The following is a 26,486-nucleotide window of genomic DNA, read 5'->3' as shown; positions in this document are numbered from 1 at the left end:
GTCAATAGGGCTTGCACCTATGATTTCTAACTCATTTGTTTTTTACCTTCATTAGTAGCACATTTTTTCTCTCTCTTTATATATATATACACAGGGTGGTTCTGTACACTGATAACATACAGTCGTACACTTGCCTGGATCTCGCCACCCAAATGATAGATCTAACTGTACAAATGAGTTTAGCATGGTTTATTTTTTATATTAGAAGGTTTTATCATTTTTTTTTGGATAAACAGGTTTTTATCATGTTTAATACAAGATTCTATTTTCAGACGGTGAAAAATCAACAACTCACAATTCATGAAAATAAGGGTGGTTTAAAAATAGTATAAAACATAATATTTAAGTCAACTTTAACTCATGGAAATAGTAAACTGAACATGTTAAACATGATACGACAGATTTTGCATTTGGAGATTAAATCTATGTAAATCAAGCATGCACACCATAAAAGCGCCAATATATATGTTAGTATGTATAATATAAACTAAGTGTAACATAAAAAATATATAACATGAAATGTTTTCACAGGAGCTAGCTCGTGTTGGGCTGGTCTCATTCGTCTCAGCTTGGCTAAACACGAGCACAAGTCAAGTCATGAGCTCAATCCACTGGTGAATGAGCCAAGCATGAACATGCGAACAAGCTCTGTTTTGATTATTTCGGGTCTTTCATCAGCCCTAGGCCACATGACCAAGGTGTTGGATTCAGATAGGCCCTCCTTAAGGGTGCATTTGTGTGCTGAAGAAGGAGGTTCAACACCATAACTACATGGAGATGGAGCCATGTTTCTGCTGAAAAGGATGGGGGGGGGGTGTCATGTAAAGAGAGTCCCGTGTTTGTGTTGACATGATGGGTCTCATCAAAATGTGTTTCTGCAAAAAGTGACACGCAAAGGGCTTGTTTGCATGTCACGGAAAAAGGGGTCGGGGTGCACCTTTTTCGTGGAGCCCACATGTGCATGCAAATATGGATCATGAGGAAAGCGGGGGCCAAAATCAACGCAAACCGTCCGATTCATTTACCACGGAAGGACGCTCCACAGGAGAAGAGAGCATGGAGTACCAACATATCTAATTTGCTGTTACAGTTTCCATCTTGGGAACATCCAGTCCCAAATTCAGCATTTGTTCGAAAGTAATCGAACAGGATTCAGACATACACCATCCAGAGACGGCTCAAAGAATCCAATCAATTTGCATATCTACCCAATTAGATTTCTTCACAGTGAGAAATGGGATTGAGGCATATACCAACCAGATGCTACAGCTCAATCAGGTTTGGATCCGGGTCAAAGATTCAATCAATTTGCTTATCCACCTATTTAGATTTTACTCAGTCAGAAATGGGTCCAGTTTGTATCAGATACTGACCCATCCCGAACCTGAATTCCCGGGTATGGGCATGGAAAGTGCCGACCCGAATAATATTCAGGTCGACCTAAACCCGACCCGAGCAATATGTGAGTCGGATTTGGGTCATGATTTTTGTCGGGTAACCGACCTGACCCAGATTTTTTGTCAGGTACCCTACTCGACCTGACCCAGATTTTTTGTCAGGTACCCTACTCGACCCGAGTACTATATATATATATATATATATATGTTTAAAAAATAAAAATTTAAAATTATGCAAATCCGGGTTTAGAATTCTATTTTCGCACCCGTTGACAGCCAGTCCTACGCTTACCATCCGGCGGCGTCGTCAAATGTCAATCCGCGCCCCTACCAACCCAACCTCCTCTCCTTTAAGACCACCAACCCCAAATGTCTCTGACATTGAGAGAGAGAGAGAGAGAGAGAGAGAGAGAGAGAGAGAGATTAACCATGGTTTCCGCCAAGATCGCTCCGTCGATGCTATCCTCGGACTTCGCGAATCTCGCGTCGGAGGCCGATTACATGCTTCGTTGTGGGGCCGACTGGCTGCACATGGACATCATGGTAATGCTACCTCGATTTGATTGATTGTCGGTCTGGTTTTTTATCTGTGTAATTTTTGTGGGTGATTGAGAATTTGTATGTGCGAGTAGCGAAATGAGAGATTCTATGGTGTTTTGTGTTGAATCCTTCCCCGGGTTTGATGATGCTCGGAGTCGAATCTTCGCGGTTGTGTTTGTTTATTGAAATGACGATCAATTGAGGGGAGTTAGATTGGTTGGTGATTGCTAATTCTATTAGAGACCACGTTTTGATCTTTCTTAGTTCTCTTTGTTGGTGAAAGTGGGTCTTTATCTCTCTTTGATGATTTATGCTGTTTTTAATGGTTTTTATGTTGTTTCTATTAATTTTTGAAAGCCAATTTATATATTTTCTTTTGAAGAATAAAGACTATTTATATTCGCTCAATGCATATTTGCATATTTCTATTTGAATCGGATGAATAGAAAGGGTGGCACCTTTTTTGCTTAATCTGTGTCTGAAGATGCTAGCTTGCCAGAAAAACATGCTTTGGGTGGAATTGCGTTGGCGGAGAGCACGATCTTACAATGTAGATTTTTTGATGCGATGTGAGCCATTGTATTTTTGGTTCCTGTAAAAACCTGTCTAAGCTTAAATAAATCTCTAATCCAATAAGTATTTCCCATAAAAGATCACATTTGACCTCTCCAGTTTAAAAAACACGTGATCATGGGATGAAACATTGAAAAAATAATCGGTACAATCCTAAACTGGCTATGAGGAAGGACCGATCTCTCTCTCTCTCTCTCTCTCTATGTATATATATATATATATATATATATATATATATATATATATATATATATATATATATATATATATATATATATATATATATATATATATATATGTGTGTGTGTGTGTGTGTGTGTGTGTGTGTGTGTGTGTCTTCAGTATTTCAAGTTTCAAATAATGTGCTTTAAGGCTGAAATTTCTCAGCTCCATTGGTATCTTAACTGAGAGATCAGGTTTGATACCTGCCAACCTATGTCACTGTTAGAGTAATGGATCCCGATCCAGATCCAAGAGCTGTTACAGCACCGCATGGGAAACCAAATGTGGCTTCAAACCAGAAATCTCCTTCAAAGGATATCATAGCATCAAATGTGGAACTGTCCAACACGATTCAAGAGATGCCACCTAAGGATAAGTTTGACCTTACAAAAGATAAGGCAGATGCTTCACCAAACGAGGGCCTATCCACGAGAGCTCAAGTGGCGTCACTTCAAGATAAGCTTGAAGTCCTATAAAGTTTAGAAACTGCCTCCCACTGCTGTGTAAGGTCGACCTCAATCCACAAGGGACGTCTGATAAGATATGTAATGTAGATATCAATCCACTATTCAATGTAACCAAGCTCTTATATAGTAAATACCTACACACTTTGATTGAATAGAGTGTGTGAGGTTCTCTTCGTGGACGTAGGTGCTGTTGCACTGAACCACGCTAACTTTGTGTGTTCTTCCTTTCTCTCTCTCTCTCTCTATATATATATATATATTTGTGCTCGTTTATGTTATCAGAGCCAACATTGAGATTACTACTCGGTCACCCTAAGGATTGCACCTCAAGCTGAAGATCAATGGCAGGATCACCTTCAGCAGCAATCTCCTCTTAGATAAGTTCTGCTTTGCTTCCTATGTTACCTGCCCCACTAGTCTGCAATACTTTTTAAATACTAAGTTAGATGCAGACAACTTTCTGTTATGGGAGTCGCAGTTCACTCCCCTTCTTCTGTCATATGATCTTTATGGGTTTATCGATGGATCTAAGAAATGCTTGGACAAATATGTTTTGTCCAGTGATGAAAAAACTCAAACTATGAATCTTGAATACTTGACATGGTTGAGACATGATTAGCTCCTTCTTAGCTGGATTATTTCGTCTCTTTCTGAATCCATCCATACTCAATTTGTTGGTTTGAAGTTGTCCTATGACGTAGGAATTCCTCTTAAGAATTCATATGCTGCCCAATTCAGTTCTAAAGTTTTTGCAGTTAAAAGAACAACTGCATAGATTAAAGAAGGGAACCAAGACCATTAATGAATATTTTCAGAGAGCCAAAATGCTCTCCCATGAACTTGATGTGGCCTCACGACCCGCAGGTGATGAAGATATGGTTCTTCACCTTTTAAGAGGCCTCTCTCAAGAGTATGCCACTTTTAAAACATCCATCAAGACACTGAACGAATCGGTGATTGTGGACGAGTTTCATAGTCTACTACTGCTCTTAGTGATGTTGATCATGATGATTTGGCGTCTAGTCCATCTGCACACATTGTGCAACACCAATCGATTGGGGGACAATCTAAGCAGTACCAAAATAATAATCGAGGTACTGGTCAACAAAGAGGTAGAGGACAATTCAGAGGAAGAAATAAGGCAAAATGGACTCAAGTGACCAAAACAGTGGCATTGTGATATGCCAATATTGTAAAAAACCTGGCCACTCGGCCAAACATTGCTTTCAGATCTCCCAAAACTTTCCTAAGAATCCAAACAATTCTCGGGAATCTCAGCCTCAAATATATCAAGCTTCAGCCTCTAATTTGGATGGAGTATCCAGATTCATGTGCATCTCATGTTACTCATGATCTAAACTCTCTTTCTTTGCACTCTCTATATGAAGGAAAGGACGCGGTCAAGATAGGTGATGGATCATGTTGGAAAATTCATCACATTGGTTCCTCTTCTTTATCTGTTAATGATTCAAAATTTGCAGTCAGAGACGTTCTACACCAGAAATTTGCTTTTGGTGAATAAGTTTACTCATGATAATAATATTGTTTTTGAATTTCACCATGAACATTGTTCTGGTAAGGATCCTACTTCAGGAAAAGAGATCATTGGAGGGAGGAGCAGTGAAGGACTATATCGGATAAAATTTATGTCAGAAAAGAATAAAAGAAATAATAAAGTTGTTGCCCTTGTAGTAGAGCGAGCATCTCTAGATCAGTGGCATCAGAGGTTGGGATACCCTAATGATCGAATAGTGCAAAAAGTAGTGCATCGGTTTGGTCTTCCCTTTTAACAGAACTCTATACAGAGTATATGTGATGCATGTCAATAAGGGAAGAGCCCTGCATTGCCCTTTTCTAAGTCTATTCACAAAACCTCTGCACCTCTTAAACTTATTTTTTCCGATGTGTGGGGTTCTGCCCCAACTCTTAGTTTGGACTGCTATCGTTGTTATGTTAATTTTGTTGATGATTTTTCTAATTTACTTGGCTTTATATGATTGCTCACAAATCTGATGTTGCTAGTGTATTTCGACAATTTAAGGTAAAAGTCGAAAACCTTTTTGGACGAAAAATAAAATCTTTTCAAACTGATGGAGGAGGAGAATATAGAGTTCTAGACTCATTTCTACGTGAGTGTGGGATTTCACATATAATCTCTTGCCCTCACACACATGAACAAAATGGGGCAGCGGAGAGAAAGCATCATCATAATGTGGACACTGGGCTAAGTTTGATGAGTCAAGTGGCCATTCCTACCAAATATTGGTCATTTGCCTTTTGCACAACTGTTTTTTTGATAAATTGTCTTCCATCGCTTGTTATTCAAAATAAATCCCCATTTGAAGTTTTGTTCCAGCAACCTTCTGATTATAAAATTTTGAAGGTTTTTGGATGTGCTTGTTGCCCATGTTTATGACCTTACCGTTTAAATAAACTGGATTATAAGACGGAAAAACATGTCTTTCTTGGTTATAGTGCAAGTAATCATGGTTATCAGTGTCTCAATATCACCTCTCGGAAAATTCTTGTTTCCCACCATGTGATATTTGATGAAAGTCAATTCCCTTTTCTCCAAAAAGAGACCCCTTCAATTTTGGTCAGTCATCCTCCATCGTCTTCATCTGGTTCAATTCCCTGGAGTGTTGCTTCATTCCCTTCGTTAGATCGGACCCCATCTGAACCTTTGAGGCTCCTACCTTCCACAGTTTGTTTTGATTCGTTGGTTGACCAATCCCCTTTACCATCTCCTGACTAGCACGATGCTCCATCTCCCCATGTGTCCATCCCACCTAACCCTGAATGTGTGGTTGAGCCTCTTCGCACTCACTCCATGGTCACTCGTTCCCAAGATGGAACACATATCCCTAAGGTCTATCTTTGTACTCTATATCCCCCTCCCTATTGCCTTGTTAACCCCGTTCATCCAGGATCATGAACCCAAAAAATTTCATCAAGCCATTTAGAGTCCACAATGGCATGCTGCCATGATAAGTGAGTATGATGCTTTAATTCGTAATGGTACCTGGACTCTTGAACCCTCTTACCCATCTTCGCATGTGATCAACTGTAAATGGGTATACAAAGTCAAACGTAGAGCAGATGGGTCTTTAGAACCGTACAAGGCACAATTGGTTGCTAAGGGTTATTTCCTTAAGCTATAAGTGGTCTATTAAACAATTAGATGTTTAAAATGCCTTCTTGCACGGGAACCTCCAAGAAACTGTTCATATGGACCAACCACCAGGATTTTTGGACTCTCGATATCCAACACATGTTTGCAAACTTCAGAAGGCTCTTTATGGGCTCAAACAGGCCCCCAGAGCCACATTTAACATTGTTTTTGTTGGTTTATGTGGATGATATTTTGGTGACAGGCAATTTTAGTTTCTACATTACTACTCTTGTTTCCAAACTCAGCCATGCCTTTACTGTCAAAGATCTTGGGAATCTTCATTTCTTCTTAGGCATTGAGGCTCTCCCTACATCTCAAAACCAGCTCACTCCTCTGTTATCTCAAACTCTCTCTTCTAGCTCTGGATCTAGCTTTCATGATCTGACGTTATACAAGAGTATTGTTGAAGGTCTCCAGTACTTAACTTTATCCAGACCGGACCTGGCCTATGCAGTTAACAAGGTGTGTCAATTTATGGCTCGTCTCATTGTGGATCATTGGACCATGGTGAAATGGATCCTGAGATATATTAAACACACTATACAATTCGGTCTGCTTATCAGACCCACCACGGATCTCTCTTTGTCTGCAGATTGGGCAGGGTGTTTTGATGACTGAAAGTCCATCGACGGTTATGTTGTATTCCTTGGACCCAATTTACTCTCTTGGAGTTCTAAGAAGCAACCTACAATTGCTAGATCCAGTACCAAGGTCGAATATCGTGCAATTGCCAATACAACTGCCGAACTAATTTGGATCCAGTACCTGCTTCGTGAATTGGGTTTCCCTTCTAGATCTATCCTTGTTTTATGGTGTGATAATGTTAGTGCTACGTACATGGCTGTGCTGTAATGAAATACATGGAAGCACAAATACTAGCCACTAAGGGCTTACAAGGTTACACTTACACACGGGTACAAACACAAGTTCACTATGGAACTAAACAAAAGCCAATAAGGCAATAACAAGAGTGAAAAAATATAGGATATTATTCACCAAATAGTTAACAAAAAGCATTAAAGAACAAGGGGGTTTTAACCCCTATTTATACACAAAAACACCCATGTAGGAGGGGTTGTTGGGAGTTCCAAAGAGTCGTTGGGAGTGACCAACAGTCATATTTATGACCGTTGGGTACCCCCAACAACTCTTTGGGTCAATGCTCAAAGAGCCCATAGTCTTTAGATAAAAGACAAAAGAAAATAAAAAAAATAAAATACTAAAAACAATTATCCCTAGTGGATATTTTATTGCAAGAGAAAAAGACCAAAATACCGCCAACCCAAAACAAAAATTACATACATATAATTTAACATCTCCCCTTAAACTTATGGTATAAACACCGAAAGTTTATTGAGAAAGAACAAAGCTTGACCTTAAGGTATTTCCCTCTAGAGCCTTCTCTTGACCTTTTTCTAGTTTGGTGAGCTTGAGTTGAGGTTCGGGGATTGTGCCTATCACATAACCCCAAAGCTTCTTTCCCTTGATATTATTGTCCATGACAGAGGCCCCAATCATCTAGTTTTTCCCATTGAGTTTGAATGCTAGGTTGATTTTGGTCTCCATTGACGAGAAGAAGAGAGAGAGGAAATGAGAGAATGAGAGCACAAAGTTTTAACAAACTTTGTCATGATACAAACACTTGATAGCAACCTTCCACAAGTCCAATAGCACAATGACTCTGATACCATGTAATGAAATATGCAGAAGCACAAATACTAGCCACTAAGGGCTTACAAGATTACACTTACACATGTGCACATACACAAGTTCAGTATGGAACTAAACAAAAGCCAATAAAGCAATAACAAGAGTGAAAAAATATAGGATATTATTCACCAAATGCTTAACAAAAAATATTAAAGAACAAGGGGGTTTTAACCCCTATTTATACACAAAAAAGACCCATGTAGGAGGGGTTGTTGGGAGCTCCAAAGAGTTGTTGGGAACTCCCAATGACTCTTTGGGTCAATGCCCAAAGAGCCCCTGCTCTTTAGATAAAAGACAAAAAAAAGGAAAAAAAGAAAAATACTAAAAGCAATTATCCCTAGTGGATATTTTATTATAAAGAAAAAGGACCAAAATACCCCTGACTCAAAACAGAAATTACATGCATATAATTTAACATGCACATCCTATTTTCCACCAACAAAGCAAACATGTGGAAATTGATGTCCACTTTGTTTGTGATCGCATCCACAAAAAAGCAACTGGTAGTTAGACGCATTTCGTCCACCTATGTCACATGGGTGCGGGTGCGGGTGCGGGTGCGGGTGCGGGCGCGGGCGCGGGTGCGGGTGCAGGGATTCAGCACTTCCAAAAAACCCGGGTGCGGGGGTGCAACAGGGGCAAAAATGTAAAATATATATATATATATATATATACAACAACAACAACAACAACAACAACAACAACTACTACGCCTTCATCCCAAAACAATTGGGGTCAGCGATATGAACCAAAAAAAGAAATTCATTTTGGGTCTTCCACATGAATCCTTTTCCTCCAATCATTTCTATCCAATGCCATGTCCTCGGTGAGGTTCAAAGCATTCATATCCTTTCCTATCATCTCCATCCAAGTCTTCCTAGGCCTACCCCGACCTCTTTTAACTAATATATTTTCCCATTTCTCCAACCTTCTAACTGGAGCATCATTAGGCCTTCGCCGAATATGTCCAAACCACCGTAAACGATTCTCTCGCATCTTATTTTCAATGGGTGCAACACCTACCTTCTTACGTATCTCCTCGTTCCGAATCTTATCTTTTATTGTATTTCCACACATCCATCTAAGCATCCGCATCTCAGCTACACTCATTTTTTGAATATGATGTCTCTTGGCAGCCCAACATTCCGTACCATATAGTAAAGCGGGTCTAATAGTCGTCCTATAAAACTTTCCCTTCAACCGCAATGGCATTCTACGATCGCACATCACTCCAGTTGCACTTTTCCATTTCATCCACCCAACCTTTATCCTATGATTTACATCTCCATCAATTTCTCCGTACTTTTGAATGATGGATCCCAAATATTTGAAATAATCATTCATCGGTATTTCTTGCTCACCAAGCTTCACTACACTTCCATCACTACTTCGTTGCTTACTAAACCGACATTCCATATATTCAGTCTTACTCTTACTCAACTTAAAACCTCTAGCTTCCAATGTCTGTCTCCATAATTCTAACTTAGCATTAACCTCAGCTTTAGACTCATCAATCAAAACAATATCATCAGCAAACAACATACACCACGGTACATTTTCTTGAATTGATCTCGTAAGCTCATCCATCACTATCGCAAATAGGAAAGGGCTTAAAGCAGATCCTTGATGTAACCCAACCGTTATCGGAAAATTGGTTGTCACCCCTCCACAAGTTCGGACATTGGTTACTACTCCTTCATACATATCTTTAATTATACTAATGTACTTGAAAGAAACACCTTTCTTCATCATTGTCCACCAGAGAACGTCCCTAGGTACTCTATCGTATGCCTTCTCTAAATCAATAAAAACCATATGCAAATCTTTGTTCCTCTCTCTATATCTTTCAATAAGTTGTCTAAGAAGATGTATAGCTTCCATAGTTGATCTTCCAGGCATAAAACCAAATTGATTCTCCGATATCATGACAACCTTCCTCAACCTAGACTCAATCACCCTCTCCCAAAGTTTCATAGTATGACTCATGAGTTTTATACCACGATAGTTTGTGCAATTTTGTATATCACCCTTATTCTTATATAAAGGCACCAAAGTACTCTTTCTAAACCTTTCTCTTCTAATCATTTCCAAGCCTCGATAGGTATACCATATGGGCCAACTGCCCTTCTTGATTTCATTTTCTTCAAAGCCTTTGCAATTTCTTTCTTTTGAATCTTGCGCATGAAGTCACGATTTATCTCATGAAAAGGAATGGAGAAGTCTCCAAGATCTTGAGCATGACTATCATTAAATAGCTTATCAAAATAATCTTTCCATCTCTCCTTAATCTCCTCATCTTTGACTAAAACCCTTTGCGTTTCATCTTTGATACATCTAACCATACCCAAATCCCTCGATTTCCTATCTCTCATCTTTGCAAGCCTATAAATATCCTTCTCGCCTTCTTTGGTATCCAATTTGTCATAAACCTCCTTATATACCTTAGCCCTCACATTTCGAACTACTTTCTTAGCTTCCTTCTTTGCTATCATATACTTCTCCAAATTCTCATTATCACGACTCTTACTTAGATTTCTATAACACTCTCTTTTAACCTTAATAGCTAATTTGACATCCTCGTTCCACCATGATGTATCCTTACCTAGTGGTGCATCGCCTTTAGACTCACCCAATACCTCCTTAGCCACTTTTCTCATGTCACCCGCTATCTTATTCCACATTGATTCTGAATCCTCCTCGAGACACCAATCAGCTTCCTTAACTACCTGCTCTACAAACATTCCTTGTTTAGCTCCTTTCAGTGCCCACCACTTAATTCTAGGATCTATCCTATGTCTATCCCTTTTGCGGCATTGTCTAATTCTAAGATCTAAAATTAAGACTCTATGTTGTGTAGCTACACTTTCTCTCGGTATAACCTTACAATCGATGCAACAACCCCTATCTCTCTTTCTAAGTGGGAAACAATCTATTTGACTCGTATTAACCCCACTTTTAAATGTTACTAGGTGAGACTCCCTCTTCCTAAACCAAGTGTTTGCTAAGATCATATCATAGGACAAACAAAAATCTAAAATCCTTTCTCCACTTTCATTTCTTTCTCCTATACCATAGCCTCCATGGATACTCTCAAATCCATCCCTACTAATGCCTACATGTCCATTAAGGTCACCGCCAATGAAAAGCTTTTCTCCATAAGATATCCCTTGTACTACTCCATCTAAATCTTCCCAAAATTGATGCTTAATGGAATCATCTAAACCTACTTGAGGTGCATAAACACTAATAATATTAATAATATCCGTACCTAATACTAATTTAATAAGTAAAATTCTATCACCCTTCCTACGGACCTCAACTACATTATCTATAAACTTACGACTCATAACAATCCCTACTCCATTCCTTTTTCTATTTATTCCTGTATACCAAATCTTATATCCCCAAGGTTCTATCACTTTAGCTTTCTCACCTACCCATTTGGTCTCTTGAAGACATAAAATATCAATCTTTCTCCTACACATAACATCTACTAACTCTACCAACTTACCAGTTAAAGACCCTATGTTCCAAGTGGCTAACCTAATTTTATGGTCTTGGACTAACTTCTTTACCCCCACCCGTCCAACAAAGTGAGGGAACCCTTGCCTATTTGACACCACACCCGGGCGCCGGTGTGACGCGTCGCTTCTGGGCGACGACCTAGCAACCTTTGCCCATTTATCACTGCCTCCGGGCCTAGAGAGTACAGCGCGTCGCTCAGTAGGGAACGCCCCAACGAAATTCTCATATTGGTTCATTTTCATAGGGTATGACTAAGTTTTTATGCTGGCTGTCACAGGCCTACCGCAACCCTCCTCCTTTATCCGGGCTTGGGACCGGCAGTGTATAACTAAATAGTTATACACAGGCAGAGTTATATATATATATATATATATATATATATATATATATATATATATATATATATAAAGGGGAGAGAGAAAATCCTTTACGAAAAAAAAGATTTGAAAAGGCAGGAGCTATCAGCAGAATTTTTTTTTAAAAAAATTTCGCAACCCATCACCAGCTGACAGCAGATTTTTTTTAAAAAATTTCGCAGCCCATTTCATAGGGCAAATTTTAAAAAAAAAATCCAAAAAAAATGGACCTAAATGATCCTGGGTGCGGTCAACGCACCCAGAATCGGGTTGACCGCACCCGGTGCCGCACCCGCGTCGAGTCGCGTTGACGCGGGTGCGGCACCCTGCTAGCCGAATCCCTGTGACAGTCGTCCACAGATCAAATTGCGGATCTTTTGACCAAACCGTTACCAGCCGAGCGCTTTCATGGTCTTCGATCCAAACTCAACGTCCATCCTGACCCGTTGAGTTTGCGAGGGGATGTTAGAGTAATGGATCCCGATCCCGATCCAAGAGCTGTTACAACACCACATGGGAAACCAAATGTGGCGTCAAACTAGAAATCTCTTTCAAAGGATATCATAGCATCAAATGTGGATCTGTCCAACATGATTCAAGAGATGCCACCTAATGATAAGTTTGACCTTACAAAAGATAAGGCAGATGCTGCACCAAATGAGGGCCTATCCATGAGAGCTCAAGTGGCTTCACTTCAAGATAAGCTTGAAGTCCTAAAATGTAGAAACTGCCTCACACGGATGTGTAAGGTAGACGTCAATCCACAAGGGACATGTGATAAGATATGTAATATGGATATCAATCCACTATTCAATGTAACCAAGCTCTTATATAGTAAATACCCACACACGTTGATTGAATAAAATGTGTGAGGTTCTCTTCATGGACGTAGGGTAGGTGCTGTTGCACTGAACCACGTTAACTTTGTGTGTTCTTCCTTTCTCTCAATATTCTGTGCTCGTTTAGTCATATGGATACTCCATTTGGTCCTTGTATTGTGGCCCCTTATATACTAGTCATATTTAAAGCTTCACAAAAATGGCGGTATTCCCATGTCTGCAGCCGTATCCATGTGACATAGCCACCGATTTCCCCCCCACCATGCATGCTATTGCCAAGATAAAAGAAGTTGTGGTAGATACGATAGTTGTCAGTTCCTTGTCCATGTCAGCCTACTGTGAATGCTGGCAGCATCTGGCATATGTCGTAATTGCTCTCTCTTTGGAAACATTCCTTGACTTGCATGCTTTTATGCAATTCAAAGCTGTAAGCCCCATTTTTAATTATGCTTATGTATATTGAAGCTTGAAGGCTCGATTATTAAGGTTGTCATTATCTCCTTATTCTGTTTTACATGGAGACAAACAGATTACATGTAGATTCTGCAGTTCTTAATTCTGCTTGCTTCATAGGTTAGATTAAGATGTTTGTTTAGACGTAATATTTTGTGTATTTTATTCTGTTTACTATCTAAAGTGCATCACATTAGAATAAGATGATGTGTTTAATGGCATGTCTTGTCAGCATTATTATTAGTGATCCAGTTTTTTCAATTATCTTATATCTCTGTGCTTGATCTGAAGAGTTTTATGCATAAATGATACTAACACAATGTAAATGTTGGTTTTGTGCAGGATGGGTATGTGGAGGGGGTGTAGTTACACTGTAAAGAATTTTCCTTTAGTTGTTTCCTTAAGTAATATGTTATAATTTGCATGCCAATTTTTGTTCTACTTGTGTATATAATTTAGCATTCACAATGGTTAAATCATGGATATTTGTTGATTTATGTTCCCTGTTTTGTCATATAAATTTTCACTGTTCCTAGTTAATCTTTAATCTCTTTGCAACAACATAGTTTGACTAGCTTTGTGAGCTTAATGTGCCATAGTATTTGTGAAGCTCACCAATCTATTAAAGAACCAAGTGGATTTCATTATGAGGTTTGTTTCTTTGAACAGTCAACTCATTCAAGATGCAGCTCATTGTCAGATAGTGTCCTTGCCTCTATGTTTGAAGAATGTGAATACAAACATAAGCTAAATGGCCATACCTGCATTTGGTAAGTAGCATTATAAGTTGATAACACAAATAAAAGATCCTTTTTGAATAATAATGTTAAATCCTAATAAAAAAACTTTTATTAATACATTATCCAACAGAAGTTGTCATTGCTTACCTTTTGCAAACATCCTAACAAATCAAGGCTTGTTTGAGGGGGCATATGATGGGAGTGACAAAGATAATAATATTTTGGAATTTACACCATTTGGAACACATAAATGAGAATGTATTAGACATTTTTGAGCAATAGATACATCATAAAGTAAATGGAGGTGTTTCATCATTGGGGTCTTTGGTTGGTAAAGATGGTATAACTAATGCCAGTTTTAATCTTGCCGATACTAGAATGCAAGAAATGAGGTGAGAAAATGAAGTCCAAAATCCCCAAAGTGCACCTCTCTCTCTCTCTATTACAAAGGAAAACTAATATGGATTCACATTCATATACATGAGAATTATACAAGAATTTGATTGTTCTTTGAAAAAAATTCTTTGGACTAATAAAGCTATTCCAATGATGATGCTTATGTAGAAAGCATCTTAATAAATGCAAAGGACCATTTCATATCCTAGTGTAAAGAGTTTGAAGCAAGATGTCCAGATGGATTGGGTGGAGCATTAGTATATCTGACACATAATTTGTCCTCTAAAAAGGGAAATAATGAATGAACATATCATAAATTCTAATATCTTGATATTCTTTCTAGGGAAGATATGCTTATATATAGAATACTCACACCTGTTAATCTGTGGATCAGAAATAATCTGTTACAAATGTGTGGCACAAGCTAATTAATGTACTTTTGTTAGTAATCAAGAACACTTAACTTATATGAACATGTGCTTACTGAATTTGGCACAAGGTCACTGGTTTGGGCTTTTGGCATCTGATATGTTCTGTCCCTTGTGGTACTTTTCTGTAACTACTATACATTATCTGACTAAATCAATTATCCTCTGTAGTTCCTACTCTATATGTTTTAAATATGCTGTTTTTCCGATGCGCATTTGGCTGGCGTTTGTTACTTGTTTTGCAGGCTTAGTGAGTTCATTGAACTTCTATGATATGCAAGGATATTGTTTTTTGTTAAATAGGCTATAATTTCCTGTTCTAATATTTATTGTTTTGACGAGTGCCATTTGTCTTGTGATAATGAGAACTTTGGAATTGATTGTTGAATCAATAACATGACTATTATGCACATACTTTTATGATGAGTGTGATAATTGTTTTTCTCTAGATAAAGAGTTTATTTTGTTGTGTTGACCTTACTTTCGTCAGGCATTTTGTTCCAAATTTAACCATTGGAGCTCCTGTTATTGAGAGTCTGAGGAAACACACCAAGTAATATACATTTTTTTTGTTCCTATTTTTTTTATTTGCAGACTTGCCCTAACTATGTCATCCTCTTGGGTGGTTGTCTTTTTTTTTTTTTTTGTGTGTGTGTATGGTAGGGCATATCTGGATTGCCACCTTATGGTTACAAATCCACTTGATTATGTGGAGCCATTAGCAAAAGCTGGGGCATCAGGTTTTACTTTCCATATTGAAGCTTCTAAAGGTGATTGCCACAGTAATAAATACATCTGTCATCTTGGATTTTAACTGCCGACAAGTAATAAAATGCATTAATGTACTTTCTGCTGGTTTTGATATGGCACTTGTAACAGATAATTGGCAAGAAATTATTAGAAGAGTTAAAACAAGGGGCATGCGACCTGGTGTGGCATTGAAGCCTGGAACTCCTGTCACTGAGATTTTTCCATTGGTATGCATGCCATTCTTATCCCACTGAATTCTCTTTTATTTTTATTCAGCTGTCTTTTCTAATTGCCTCCGTGTTGTTAATACTGTGATTATAGAATATGGTGGCATCTGTTGTTAAAATATAAATATTTCTTTTTTGGAAAGAAAAGAAATTATCATTTTAAGTGATTTAGTTCAGTGATGGAAATTTTAATCTCTTCTTAATCCTGCTTAATTTTTGGATCCTTTTGCTTCAACATTGTGCAAGTTGCTTTCAAACGTCAAGTATGAGGACAGATGCAGATAACTATTGCTTAGTAGACTGCAATATCAGATTGTAATGCTTAAAAGTATGACGAACACATGCAAGCAAGAACTTAGCAAGTTGAAATATAATTTTATAAATTTTAAGTCTTAATTTTCTGTTTTTCAAGAGTAAACTGCATTGCTCATTTTCAAAAGGCATGGGGCTTTTAGGGACTAAGGATGTGTTGAATTAGGGAGAGTTTGCACGAGGAATCATTGTTTGCTAAAAGGGTTGTAAGCTTATCACAGTCAGAAGTTGTTTGGAACTATATTGTGATAAGGACAAAGGTGATAGATATTGTGATTTGAGAAGGAAATGTGTGGTTTCCTTTTCAATAAAACAGTTGTTTCTAAAAAACAACTATGTAAAATGACAAAAATACCCTTATCGGGTATTTCACACACACACACACACACATATATATATATATATATATATACTTATAAGTATATATATGTGAGAACATATATATTTTAACACCCCCCCTCAAACTTTACGTGGGGATAACGAAAAGTTTGAAGATACAAAAAGGAGGGTTTCAGGTCTTCAAAGAATCTTCAATGGAAGCCATCTTTAGAGTACATGAAAGAACTTTGCAAATGTCAGCCTTTAACTGTCTTTAATAATCATCTTCAAGCTTCTTCCACGATGTATCATAGATACTTCTTTCGTCTCATCTCGGCGATCCTTTAGAACAAGCCAAAAGAACTCCAAGTAAAAAATATCTTTGTATCTTAATCAAATAAAAGATAAATAAGATTGACCATATGATTTCATCAAAACAACTATTTAAAAGATATTTCATGCATTTTAATTGAGTATCATGCAAAAATGACTTAAACTTAAATATTCTATTGATAAAACACACTATGTTCTTGAAGAAGGATATGTGCACAAAGGCCATACTAAGAATACTTAAATAAATGTATCTAAAAGGTACAAGAGAGGACACCCACAAATGCACAATTTATATATTTAGAACCGATGCCAAAGATATTTCTCACAAAGGCTTTTATCAATATTTGGTAGTAAGAAGTGTGTGCACGGAGAACACTCACAAGTGCACAAAGACACACAAAATTATGAAATTTGTAATAAGATTAAAAAGGTTTCATGTATTACAAATATCTTTGAGAACACAATGTTCACATAAGAACTAATGGCTCCCTAAAAAGAACATACGAACAAAAGCATATTTGACACACAAATCAATAATAGGGAGACATTTTAACACAAGATGATCTAATGATCTCTTTCACATCTTAGAGGGAAGAAATTCTAAACAAATGTCAAAAAATGTCCACCCAAGAGTCAAGAGTGAAAGATATTTGAGTAGAAACCCTTACACATTGAGGAAATTCTTACTCAAATATTTACAAATACAAAAACTCATTAGGTGGCCGAAAAATAAAAAAACACTTAATATATAGGTTAAATGCCAAAATATTAAATTGGTTTCCAAATATGCATATCAATGATATGATCCACTAGAATATCTTAAAACACAAGTTATGAATGAAATTTTGCAAATTTCAACAATAGTTCATCCACTACAAGCAACTACCTCATTAGTCCTCCAAAACCCATAAATCAAGTGTATAAGCTACTAGATCAAGAACATAAATATAATGTCATTAAAGGTCAAGGACACACACAAAGTTGTGTAAAAATACCTCTTGTCTACATGTAATAATACTTGAAATAAGTGCATCAACGACAAAAACAAGAGAATACACGCCAACATGGACCAAAAGCATCTCTTGTCTACGCAAAATACACTCAAAATCAAGTATGTTCAGCTACTAGAACAAGAGTACCAAGCCAACCATGGGCAAAAACACACACGAATGTGTGACAAAACATCTTTTGTCTACATAAAATGACACTTGAAATGAGTGAAAGAAGCCAACCATGGGCATATCTCAACGACTAGAACAAGGACACAAATGCCAACATGGACTAAAATCACACACAATGGTGTGAATCAACGTGCCTTGTCTACATATAATTGCACTCAAGACAAATGTGTTCAGCTACTAGACAAAGAGCATAAGAATATGCCACTAAAGGGCTACCAACACACAAAGGTGTAATAATATGTCTTGTTTACATATGATGACACTTAGATAAGAGGTATAAAAAGGCGAAGACTTTTGAGGCAATAAGATTTGTAATGACAAACATTTAACAAATAAAACATTAATTTCAATATACCTTAAAACATTTAAGGTTTCAAATTTCATACATCCATCACAAGTACACATAATTAAGAGCATCCATAAAAACAATGGCAAAAAATAAACGAGTGACACACTCATAATTAGAGATCACATAACAAGTCATTTTAGAATCAAACTACAAGTTGACAATCTAAAATGACATAACACGAGGTGCCCATAACTCACCTCAACAAACATCTCTAATATAACAATAATAAGGCAAAAAAGAATTGATGCATCATATAACAACTTGTGATGGATAAATATAAATGCCATAAAAAGGCAATGAACACTTAGGGAAATCATTTTCCAAATAGGTGATTTTATAAAGAGGGTCGATTTGAAAAAATCAAATCAAAGGTTTAATATAATCAATCACAACAATATGCTTCATAACAACGATTTTGCATAAACACGAATTATGCTTAATCATGATCAATTCTTCAAAGAAGTTAAAAAGGTTTATTATGCAACAAACACAATATGAAATATTAAGCAACGTCATGTGCACAAAGGCTATGAGCATACAAGCATAAATACTTGATAAACAAATGTGCATAAATGCACTTACACCACACTTGCACAAATATGTAAAATACAAAAAAAAAAGTGAGCAAGCATGCACTTTTACGCAATATAGGATGTCGAATGACAATAATCTTGAATGAGCAAATAACAAATTTAGGACAACATAGACCTTCATAAATATGGTAAGATTATGAAGTTTGAAAATCTCATGAAACCACTATTGTAACTTAAAAAAGATGCTCACAATCAATCTCAAAAGATCCACAAAGGTTTACAATTATTAATGAATCTTTGAAGGATATTATGCAAGAGAACGATACTCACAAACAGTCTTCTCACAATAACCATGAAATCTTGATAGAGTATATACTCATAAGAAGATTACAAGGACCCAGTGTTGTGAAAAGCGTTGAGGCGTAGCGAGGCGCTCCACCAAAAACTGAGGCGAGGCGTAAGCCTCGAGGCGTAAAGCGTAAGCCTCAAATAATTTTTTTGAAAACTTCAAAAAAAATATCTAAAAATAAAAATAAATAAAGAAATGCTTTATTGATGAAATAACAACCAATAAGAAAAAGAAAATCTCAAATAAGTACTAAAAAATGTGAGATTAACATATAAAAGTAACTAAAAACTGATTACATAACTGAAAAATATATGAGATTTATCTTTTGTAACCAATATGGCTTAAACACACATTCCTCGATATTGCCCCTCAAACTGCTGATGTTCATATAATGAGGAATTGCAAGGCAGAAAGAAATGATGTAATGTGAGGCTTTTTAAAAGTGTCAATGAACCTTAGGGATGTCATGAAAGGCATGGTGATGTATTCACAATTTATTGTCTATTGAAGCATGCATTATGTATTATTTTTCAGTTGTTTATTAAGACAAAACTAGTTGCTGTTTAAGTAGCATCTCATTGCCACACTTCATCAAGTTAGGATCAGAGATTGAACACCGATATCAGAAGACAACCAAATGAACTCCTACTAACTGGCAAGTAGTTCTATAGAGCTTTTTGATTGGAATATAGTTTTCTTTTTACTTCACCAGGACATGAAAAAACTATCTCACAGAAAGGCACTAACTTGTGGTGGAAAAGTACCCACTCTTCTCCTTTTCATGCGGTCAGTATCAGAAATGCTCATGGAGCTGAAAGTGGGATTTAATGGAAGAAATAAGTTGTGTGCATCCTTTTGTATGATGGGTGGTACGCATACTACAAAAATATGTAACATCCTGAAATTGGATAGAGCTACGAACTGCGTTAAGAACAATTATCCACTCCACTCTTCTCAGTAAACTTGCCAGACTTATCGAACTCGTTGCACAGTGCTGAAAGTTCTGAAAAAATGCCTAACTGGACCACATGCCATAGGATGCACCATTGCCCAAAAGTAATATTTTCTGGTCTTCTCTATCCACAAGTTTCACAAGTCTCATTTTCTTAAATGAAACCTCACTCAAAACTCGTAAACAATTTGATCCCTCCCCCAAAAGAAAATGAGAAAAAGCAGTAGACTGCGTGTGAGAGAGGTAAGAGTACCTGTGTGAGAAAAATATGAGAGAGAGGGAGAGTATGCGTGTGAGAGAGAGACTGCGCATGAGAGACGAGAGAGAGCCTGCATGAGAGAAAGAGAGTCTGCGTGAAAACATAAAATATTAGGGTTTGTTTAAACTTTAAACCCTATTTTTTGGTCAAATGAGGGCTTTGACCCTCATTTGACCAAAAGCCCCAGGCATACACGCCTCAGTTTGAGGCGCGCCTCGCCTCGAGGCGCACGCCTCGAAGGTTTTACGCTTTATATATGCGCCTCAAGGCATAAAGCCCCTCGCCTTGAGGCGAGACGCGCTTTTTGCGCCTTGAGGCGCGTTTTTAATAACACTGCAAGGACCGAAAGGCTCCTTAAAGAGAGTTCAAACACAAAAAACACGCAAAATCCTCAAAGGAGGGTACACATGAAAAGGAGAGGAAAAACTTCATAAAAGTGGGAGAAATCCCAACAAAGAAGAATAATAGGTTTATTAAAAAACTTTACAACAAAATAAAATTGCACTATGGAATAAATCTATAAAATCAAATATTTATTGAAAAAAAATTCAAAACTCATAAGTTTATCAAAAACATATGACTTAATAGGTTATGACCAATTCCTAATGCAATAAGTATGCAACAAACATTAATGAAGACCATAAATTTTACAATGAGACAAACTCTTGAAATCAAATTTGAAGAATCTTTATGAGTATAAAGATGTAAAGTGAATAACCATATTTCATAAGACCATTTTAAAACTTAATCAACTTTCTTTAAAGATTTATCATTCATATAAAAGGTATTCTTACAAACAAAGTTAAATATAAATTCAAAAACTCCAATGGTCATAAATTTTTACCGACCCATTAAAGCTCGTTTTGAGCAATCATATATTTAATTGAAAAAGAAAACAAGTTCGCCGGTTTTTAGAAATTATCATTTACAAATTTTCAAAGAAAAACATACGAAAAAGTATAATATACGAAAAAGGTTTAATGGAGTATCAAGTAACCCAAACTCTTATAAAAAGACATAATGACAAAGAGAACACATATGAAAGAAATAGAATTCCTACCAAATAACTTTAAGAAAGAAAAGAGAGAGAGAAATGAAAACTTTACCATTTTTCTTTAAAATTTCTTGAATAACACGCTTCCCAATGCACCAAAGAACAACTCGATCCCAACCGAGCTCTGATACCATGATAGAAAGTATGCGGAAATGAATTACAAGAATGCATAATGCATTCATAAGATCCAATATTGGACAAACACAACCCCATAATGGGGAATAACAAAATGGTCCACTAAGGGACACCACAAGATGCCTACGAAGAGGCATAAGTTGCACATACTTCATTGAATGAGGGCCTAAAAGGCCATAAAAATACATGGGTTAGAGACCCCGATTTATACAAAAAAGAGGGCTGAAAAAAGGGGAGCCATTGGGAGGCTCCCCGTAGAGACGTTGGGAGCCCCAACGGTCACATTTGTGACCGTTGGGGCCCCAACGACTCTATGTGGGGCCCCTTATGCGTGGATCCCTTATTCAAAAAAAAAAGGAAAAAAATAAAAAACTAAAAATAATTATTTACATAAAATAGTTATTTCTAAAAACAACTATGTAAAATGACAAAAATACCCCTATCGGGTATTTCACACACACACACACACATATATATATATATATATATATATATATATATATATATATATATATATATATGTGAGAACATATATATTTTAACACTACCATGATTCTTTAGTATGAATCATGTTTCACATCCAGCAATTTGGATGTGTGAAGTATTTTTTTAAGAATTACATTCTGGTACAACCTGAACAGTTCATTTGTGTGTTTTTTAAGATAATTTTAATATTTAAATCTATTGATCCAAAACACGATTCATGGTAGTGAACCATGGTTAATCCATCTACATGGTCAGATCTACGAAAAATGTATTACTTGTGAGATTTTATTCATCGATACCCAATTTCTGGTTTGCACATTTGCAGACGTGTGTGTAGCACGGAGTCTACAGAGTCTCTCTAGTCATGTCCTCTTTCTGCTGTATGTTCTATGGTCCATTTCATGCTATGCCACATGGATTCATCAACTTAACCCTGTGTCATGTCATGTACTCATGCCCTCTTGTATGATCTTCTTAATGGAAAATTACAAAACAATAGTGTGTCCCATGTCCTTTTCCATGTCCAGGTTTCATGCTTCTGTTGCTACTATTTCTACAAAATTGATCTTATATCTGATTAGTAAATTTGGGTGTGCCCCAGTCATACAGTTTGCTCAAACCACCATATCAAAGCTATAGCTCATAGCATGCAAGATTGTTCAATGAAAACTCAGTGAATTTGATGGAATTATGACAGCGATTGGCATGCCTAATTCTTTGCCTCTGCATACATGCTCACATCATGAATCTCCATATACTTGAATACCTGAACTTGCTTGTCCCTTCCACGCATTTATGTATGCGGAATCTTGTCCAACATGTTGCTCGGAAATGTCATATGATGTAACTTCCAAAAACTTATGTCCCTTCCTGTGGGAAGATGTTGAGTCAGAAATAGACATCAAGTTGATATGCATGTTCATGTGTTCAGTTAGAAGATGAAGTGCCTGTTGAGATGGTTCTTGTCATGACTGTAGAACCTGGGTTTGGTGGACAGAAGTTTATGCCAGAAATGATGGAGAAGGTGAGGTCGCTTACTCATTTTCTTAAAAGACAATGGTTTGCCAATTTCGCTCGACTTTAAACCATTTTCCGTTTTCCTTTTGGCTACATTCTTCAGGTGCGTGCTTTGAGACAGAAGTATCCTTCACTTGATGTAGAGGTACATATGATCTGATAGTCTGATATTAACGGCTTTCTTACTAGTGCTAAATATTTCCTTGTTATTACCAAAAAAAAATCTCCTGGTTCATCATATTCTGATTTTGCTTTTTGGCTGCTTCCCTGGCAATTTAGTTTGGTGATCGAGGGTTAATTTCGAAACTGGTATACTGGAGTAAAAGTAGCGGTTCCTAGTATGTATGATTTGGGTGCAACTATTTTAGAAGCTTTCTGAGTTTCCTTCTCCTATATAAGCCTTTGACACAATTTCTTCCAAAGTCAGGCTAGTCCACAAAGCCTCTCTCTGGCTTCAGGCAACTGTGGATTGTCACTTGATATAGGATGATCACAGTTCGAAACCACAGGGGTTGTCCCTTGCCACAAGGTTGTTGGTTTGGCCCCCACAAAAAGCTGAGTCTGGCTATGTATCTTTGTCATTATACCAGAGCCTGGTCGAAAGGCAAGCTTTTCTTCCTTGGTGGGGTCTTCTCTGTTTCATCAAGCAAGTGATTCCACTTCATTAGTTAGAGGCTCTATTAAGACTAACTAAACCATTTGTTTTTGGTGATGTGGTGACTGAGAAAAGTTTTTAAAAGTCACACCCACTGTGTCATGTCATGCTGCCATTTGTAAACAATGCTATTTTGTAATTAGCAAAAAGTATGGACATTTTGGAAAGATGCCTGCCATAACCTTACATATTGACAGCAGACTGCCAATACTCCTCTTCCCCCAGGTTCTCTTTCTTTCTTTCAAGCTCAACTTCTTGGTCAGGATATCAGTTTCTATATTTTCAAGTTAACGTCAAACCAATATGGTCATTTTGACTCCCTGCTGGATGCTTGGAACTTTGGAAGTCATAATACTTCTGTTGGGGACCATATTTGCTACTGTCGTTTGTAGGTACAAATGCCTCTTTTTTTTTCATTTTTGGTTGTTTTTCATAAAACTAACCTTACATATGTGATGTGGATGTTTTTCTTAGTGGTAATCGGCTCTTAGATCATCCGATTACAACACATAGGCAGGTTTTTCTCAGGCTTCAAAAATCAACTGCCTACAATGTGCGATAGTTTCCCTGGTCATAAGATTGTATTTTTTTTGTCGAAAAAACATTATTCAAAAGCCCATCCCCACTATTTTGGACATGCTGAATCCATCTATGAGGTCCCATTGGATTAAAACAACCTGCACCATGGAGATCCAGAGGCATTTGTACCGATAAACGTTTGTAACAATACATTACCCCTTCTATATCTAGTTTTCATGTTTGACGGAAAATGCCAAGCATGGTTCATAAATTCGTTGTCTAAATGAATACAACCAGGAGAACTAGGAAGAACAATAAACGTATAATGCAGTACTTTCCTATTTAATTTTTGTCCCTTTACAGGTTGATGGTGGATTGGGCCCAGATACGATTGGTCAAGCAGCATCAGCTGGTGCCAATTGCATAGTAGCTGGAAGTTCAGTATTTAAAGCAAAAGAACCAGCTGAAGTTGTATCCATCTTGAGGAAGGGTGTTGTGGAAGCTCAGGGGCAGAACTGATTATGTGTGTACCAAATCATTGCAGGCATAGGAATTCTTATAAATAATTAGTGTTCTACATGATTGGTCCTGTTGTTTTGATGTTGCCATTATGTGACCTATGGCCTGATGTAGCCTGTAGTACATAATTTCTTCCTGATCCTAGTCTTGATTTGGAGTGATGTGGCTCTTATTTGTATTTCCTCTTGAACAAAAGGTTACTCCATTTCTGTATAAGCTTCAGAAGATGATTTTGTTCCATTAAAGGGTAAGGTTTTTGTTTCGTTTGCTTCAGAGCAGTGAATTATAGAACACAAATGTCAAGTTAGGGCGTGTTTGATGTGCGGGACAAAAGTTCCAGGATGCCCCAGTCGCATCCCTAGGAATGTGACTGGCATGTCCCTTGGAAAACAACATGCCGGAACAATCACCCGCGGGGATGCGGTGTCCCTTGCAGCGTGGGATTTCCTTGCGTATCAAACAGGGCCTTATAGGGATGTCAATGGAACAGATTTTATCTGACGTCCTGACTATGATTGGTTGGATTCTGTGAGCTGAACTGAATCCAATTACTGATTGGATTTGGATTTGGTTTTAGGTTTTGCTGCTGAATTTGACAGATATCCAGGTTTGAACATGTAAAGAATAGGCACAGCAGCCTTAGATTCACCAAAGCTCTAGGTGTCTATTTTCTTTTGAGATGTCGGTAGGAATGCAAATGGGCCGGATTCAGGATGGAGGTTTTGCAATTTGTAGCTATTTTGGATCCGACTCCCCCATGTATTTAGCTGTTCCGAATCCTAACTGTTTGTTGGAGACAAACTACAGAATTTTTTAATTGCCCAGGGGTGAAACGTTGACCGTGCATTGTTTCTTGGCACGCCTGGTGTAGAACTTCACAGTACTCTCCCACTTTATCGAGAAAGCTTTTTTTATGCTTCAGCTTGTGCATGGGATTTAGGGCTGGTAAACTAGCCAAACAAACCAGACAGGGCATGTTCGGGCTCGGTTCATTTACCATTGGATTGAGCTCCAACAAGCTCGGCTCGCCCCTCTATGAAATGAGCTGAACACGAGCTGGCTTATGTAAAAACATTACATGTTATTTATACATACATATTTTTTATATATTACACTTAATAGTTCATATTTTATGTATATATTTTTTATTCATCCTTCTCTTTTTGCATTCAGCTTTTTATTTTTTATATTTAAAACACACACACACACACACACACACACACATATATATATATATATATATATATATATATATATATATATATATATATATATATATATATATATATATATATATATATATATATATATATATATATATATATATATATATTCCAGCTCTCCTAAGCTGAGCTGCTCATGGTTCGCCAACTATACAAACCGATCATGAACCAGCTCGTGACAAGCTGAATTGAGCAGAGTAATGACCTGCACAGTCAGCGGTGGGTGCAAGCTTTACAAAAAACAGGCATTTAGCGGCAGTCCTCGACTGCCTGCCTCTAAAGGAGCATTTTCCTTCCAGCTTTTGTGACTACTTTTGTGGCCCAAGAAAGCATACTGCATATGGTTCTAATGAGTTATTCATCACGGCTTTAATGGCATAAGGTCTCTATTAATTATTTATTAATTATTACTAAAGAAGTGATTTTTTTATAGTCTAGCTAAGGTTAGGCAGACCCTCACCAGTTATGCAACGGTACAATTGGGTTTTGAACTTGCA

General features: G+C 37.2%; 1 protein-coding gene across 1 annotated transcript; it reads left to right on the top strand.

The window, feature by feature from the left end:
• The first annotated feature begins 1,797 nt into the window (after nucleotides 1-1,797).
• Nucleotides 1,798-25,011, top strand: LOC149833362 (ribulose-phosphate 3-epimerase, cytoplasmic isoform-like). Its single transcript, XM_090015086.1, has 8 exons — nucleotides 1,798-1,940; nucleotides 13,597-13,601; nucleotides 15,309-15,371; nucleotides 15,482-15,588; nucleotides 15,698-15,795; nucleotides 22,988-23,080; nucleotides 23,177-23,218; nucleotides 24,611-25,011. Exons 1-8 carry the CDS (start codon nucleotides 1,827-1,829, stop codon nucleotides 24,764-24,766), a joined length of 678 nt encoding a protein of 225 aa, XP_089871212.1. The 5' UTR covers nucleotides 1,798-1,826; the 3' UTR covers nucleotides 24,767-25,011.
• The last annotated feature ends 1,475 nt before the right edge of the window (nucleotides 25,012-26,486 follow it).

Source organism: Nuphar pumila, chromosome 7 (assembly GCF_984573655.1).
Source record: "Nuphar pumila chromosome 7, dmNupPumi1.hap1.1, whole genome shotgun sequence".
In the NCBI taxonomy this organism is placed as follows: Eukaryota; Viridiplantae; Streptophyta; class Magnoliopsida; order Nymphaeales; family Nymphaeaceae; genus Nuphar; species Nuphar pumila.
The sequence above is the reverse complement of the archived record's forward strand: the minus strand, read 5'-3'. Positions and strand labels throughout refer to the sequence as shown.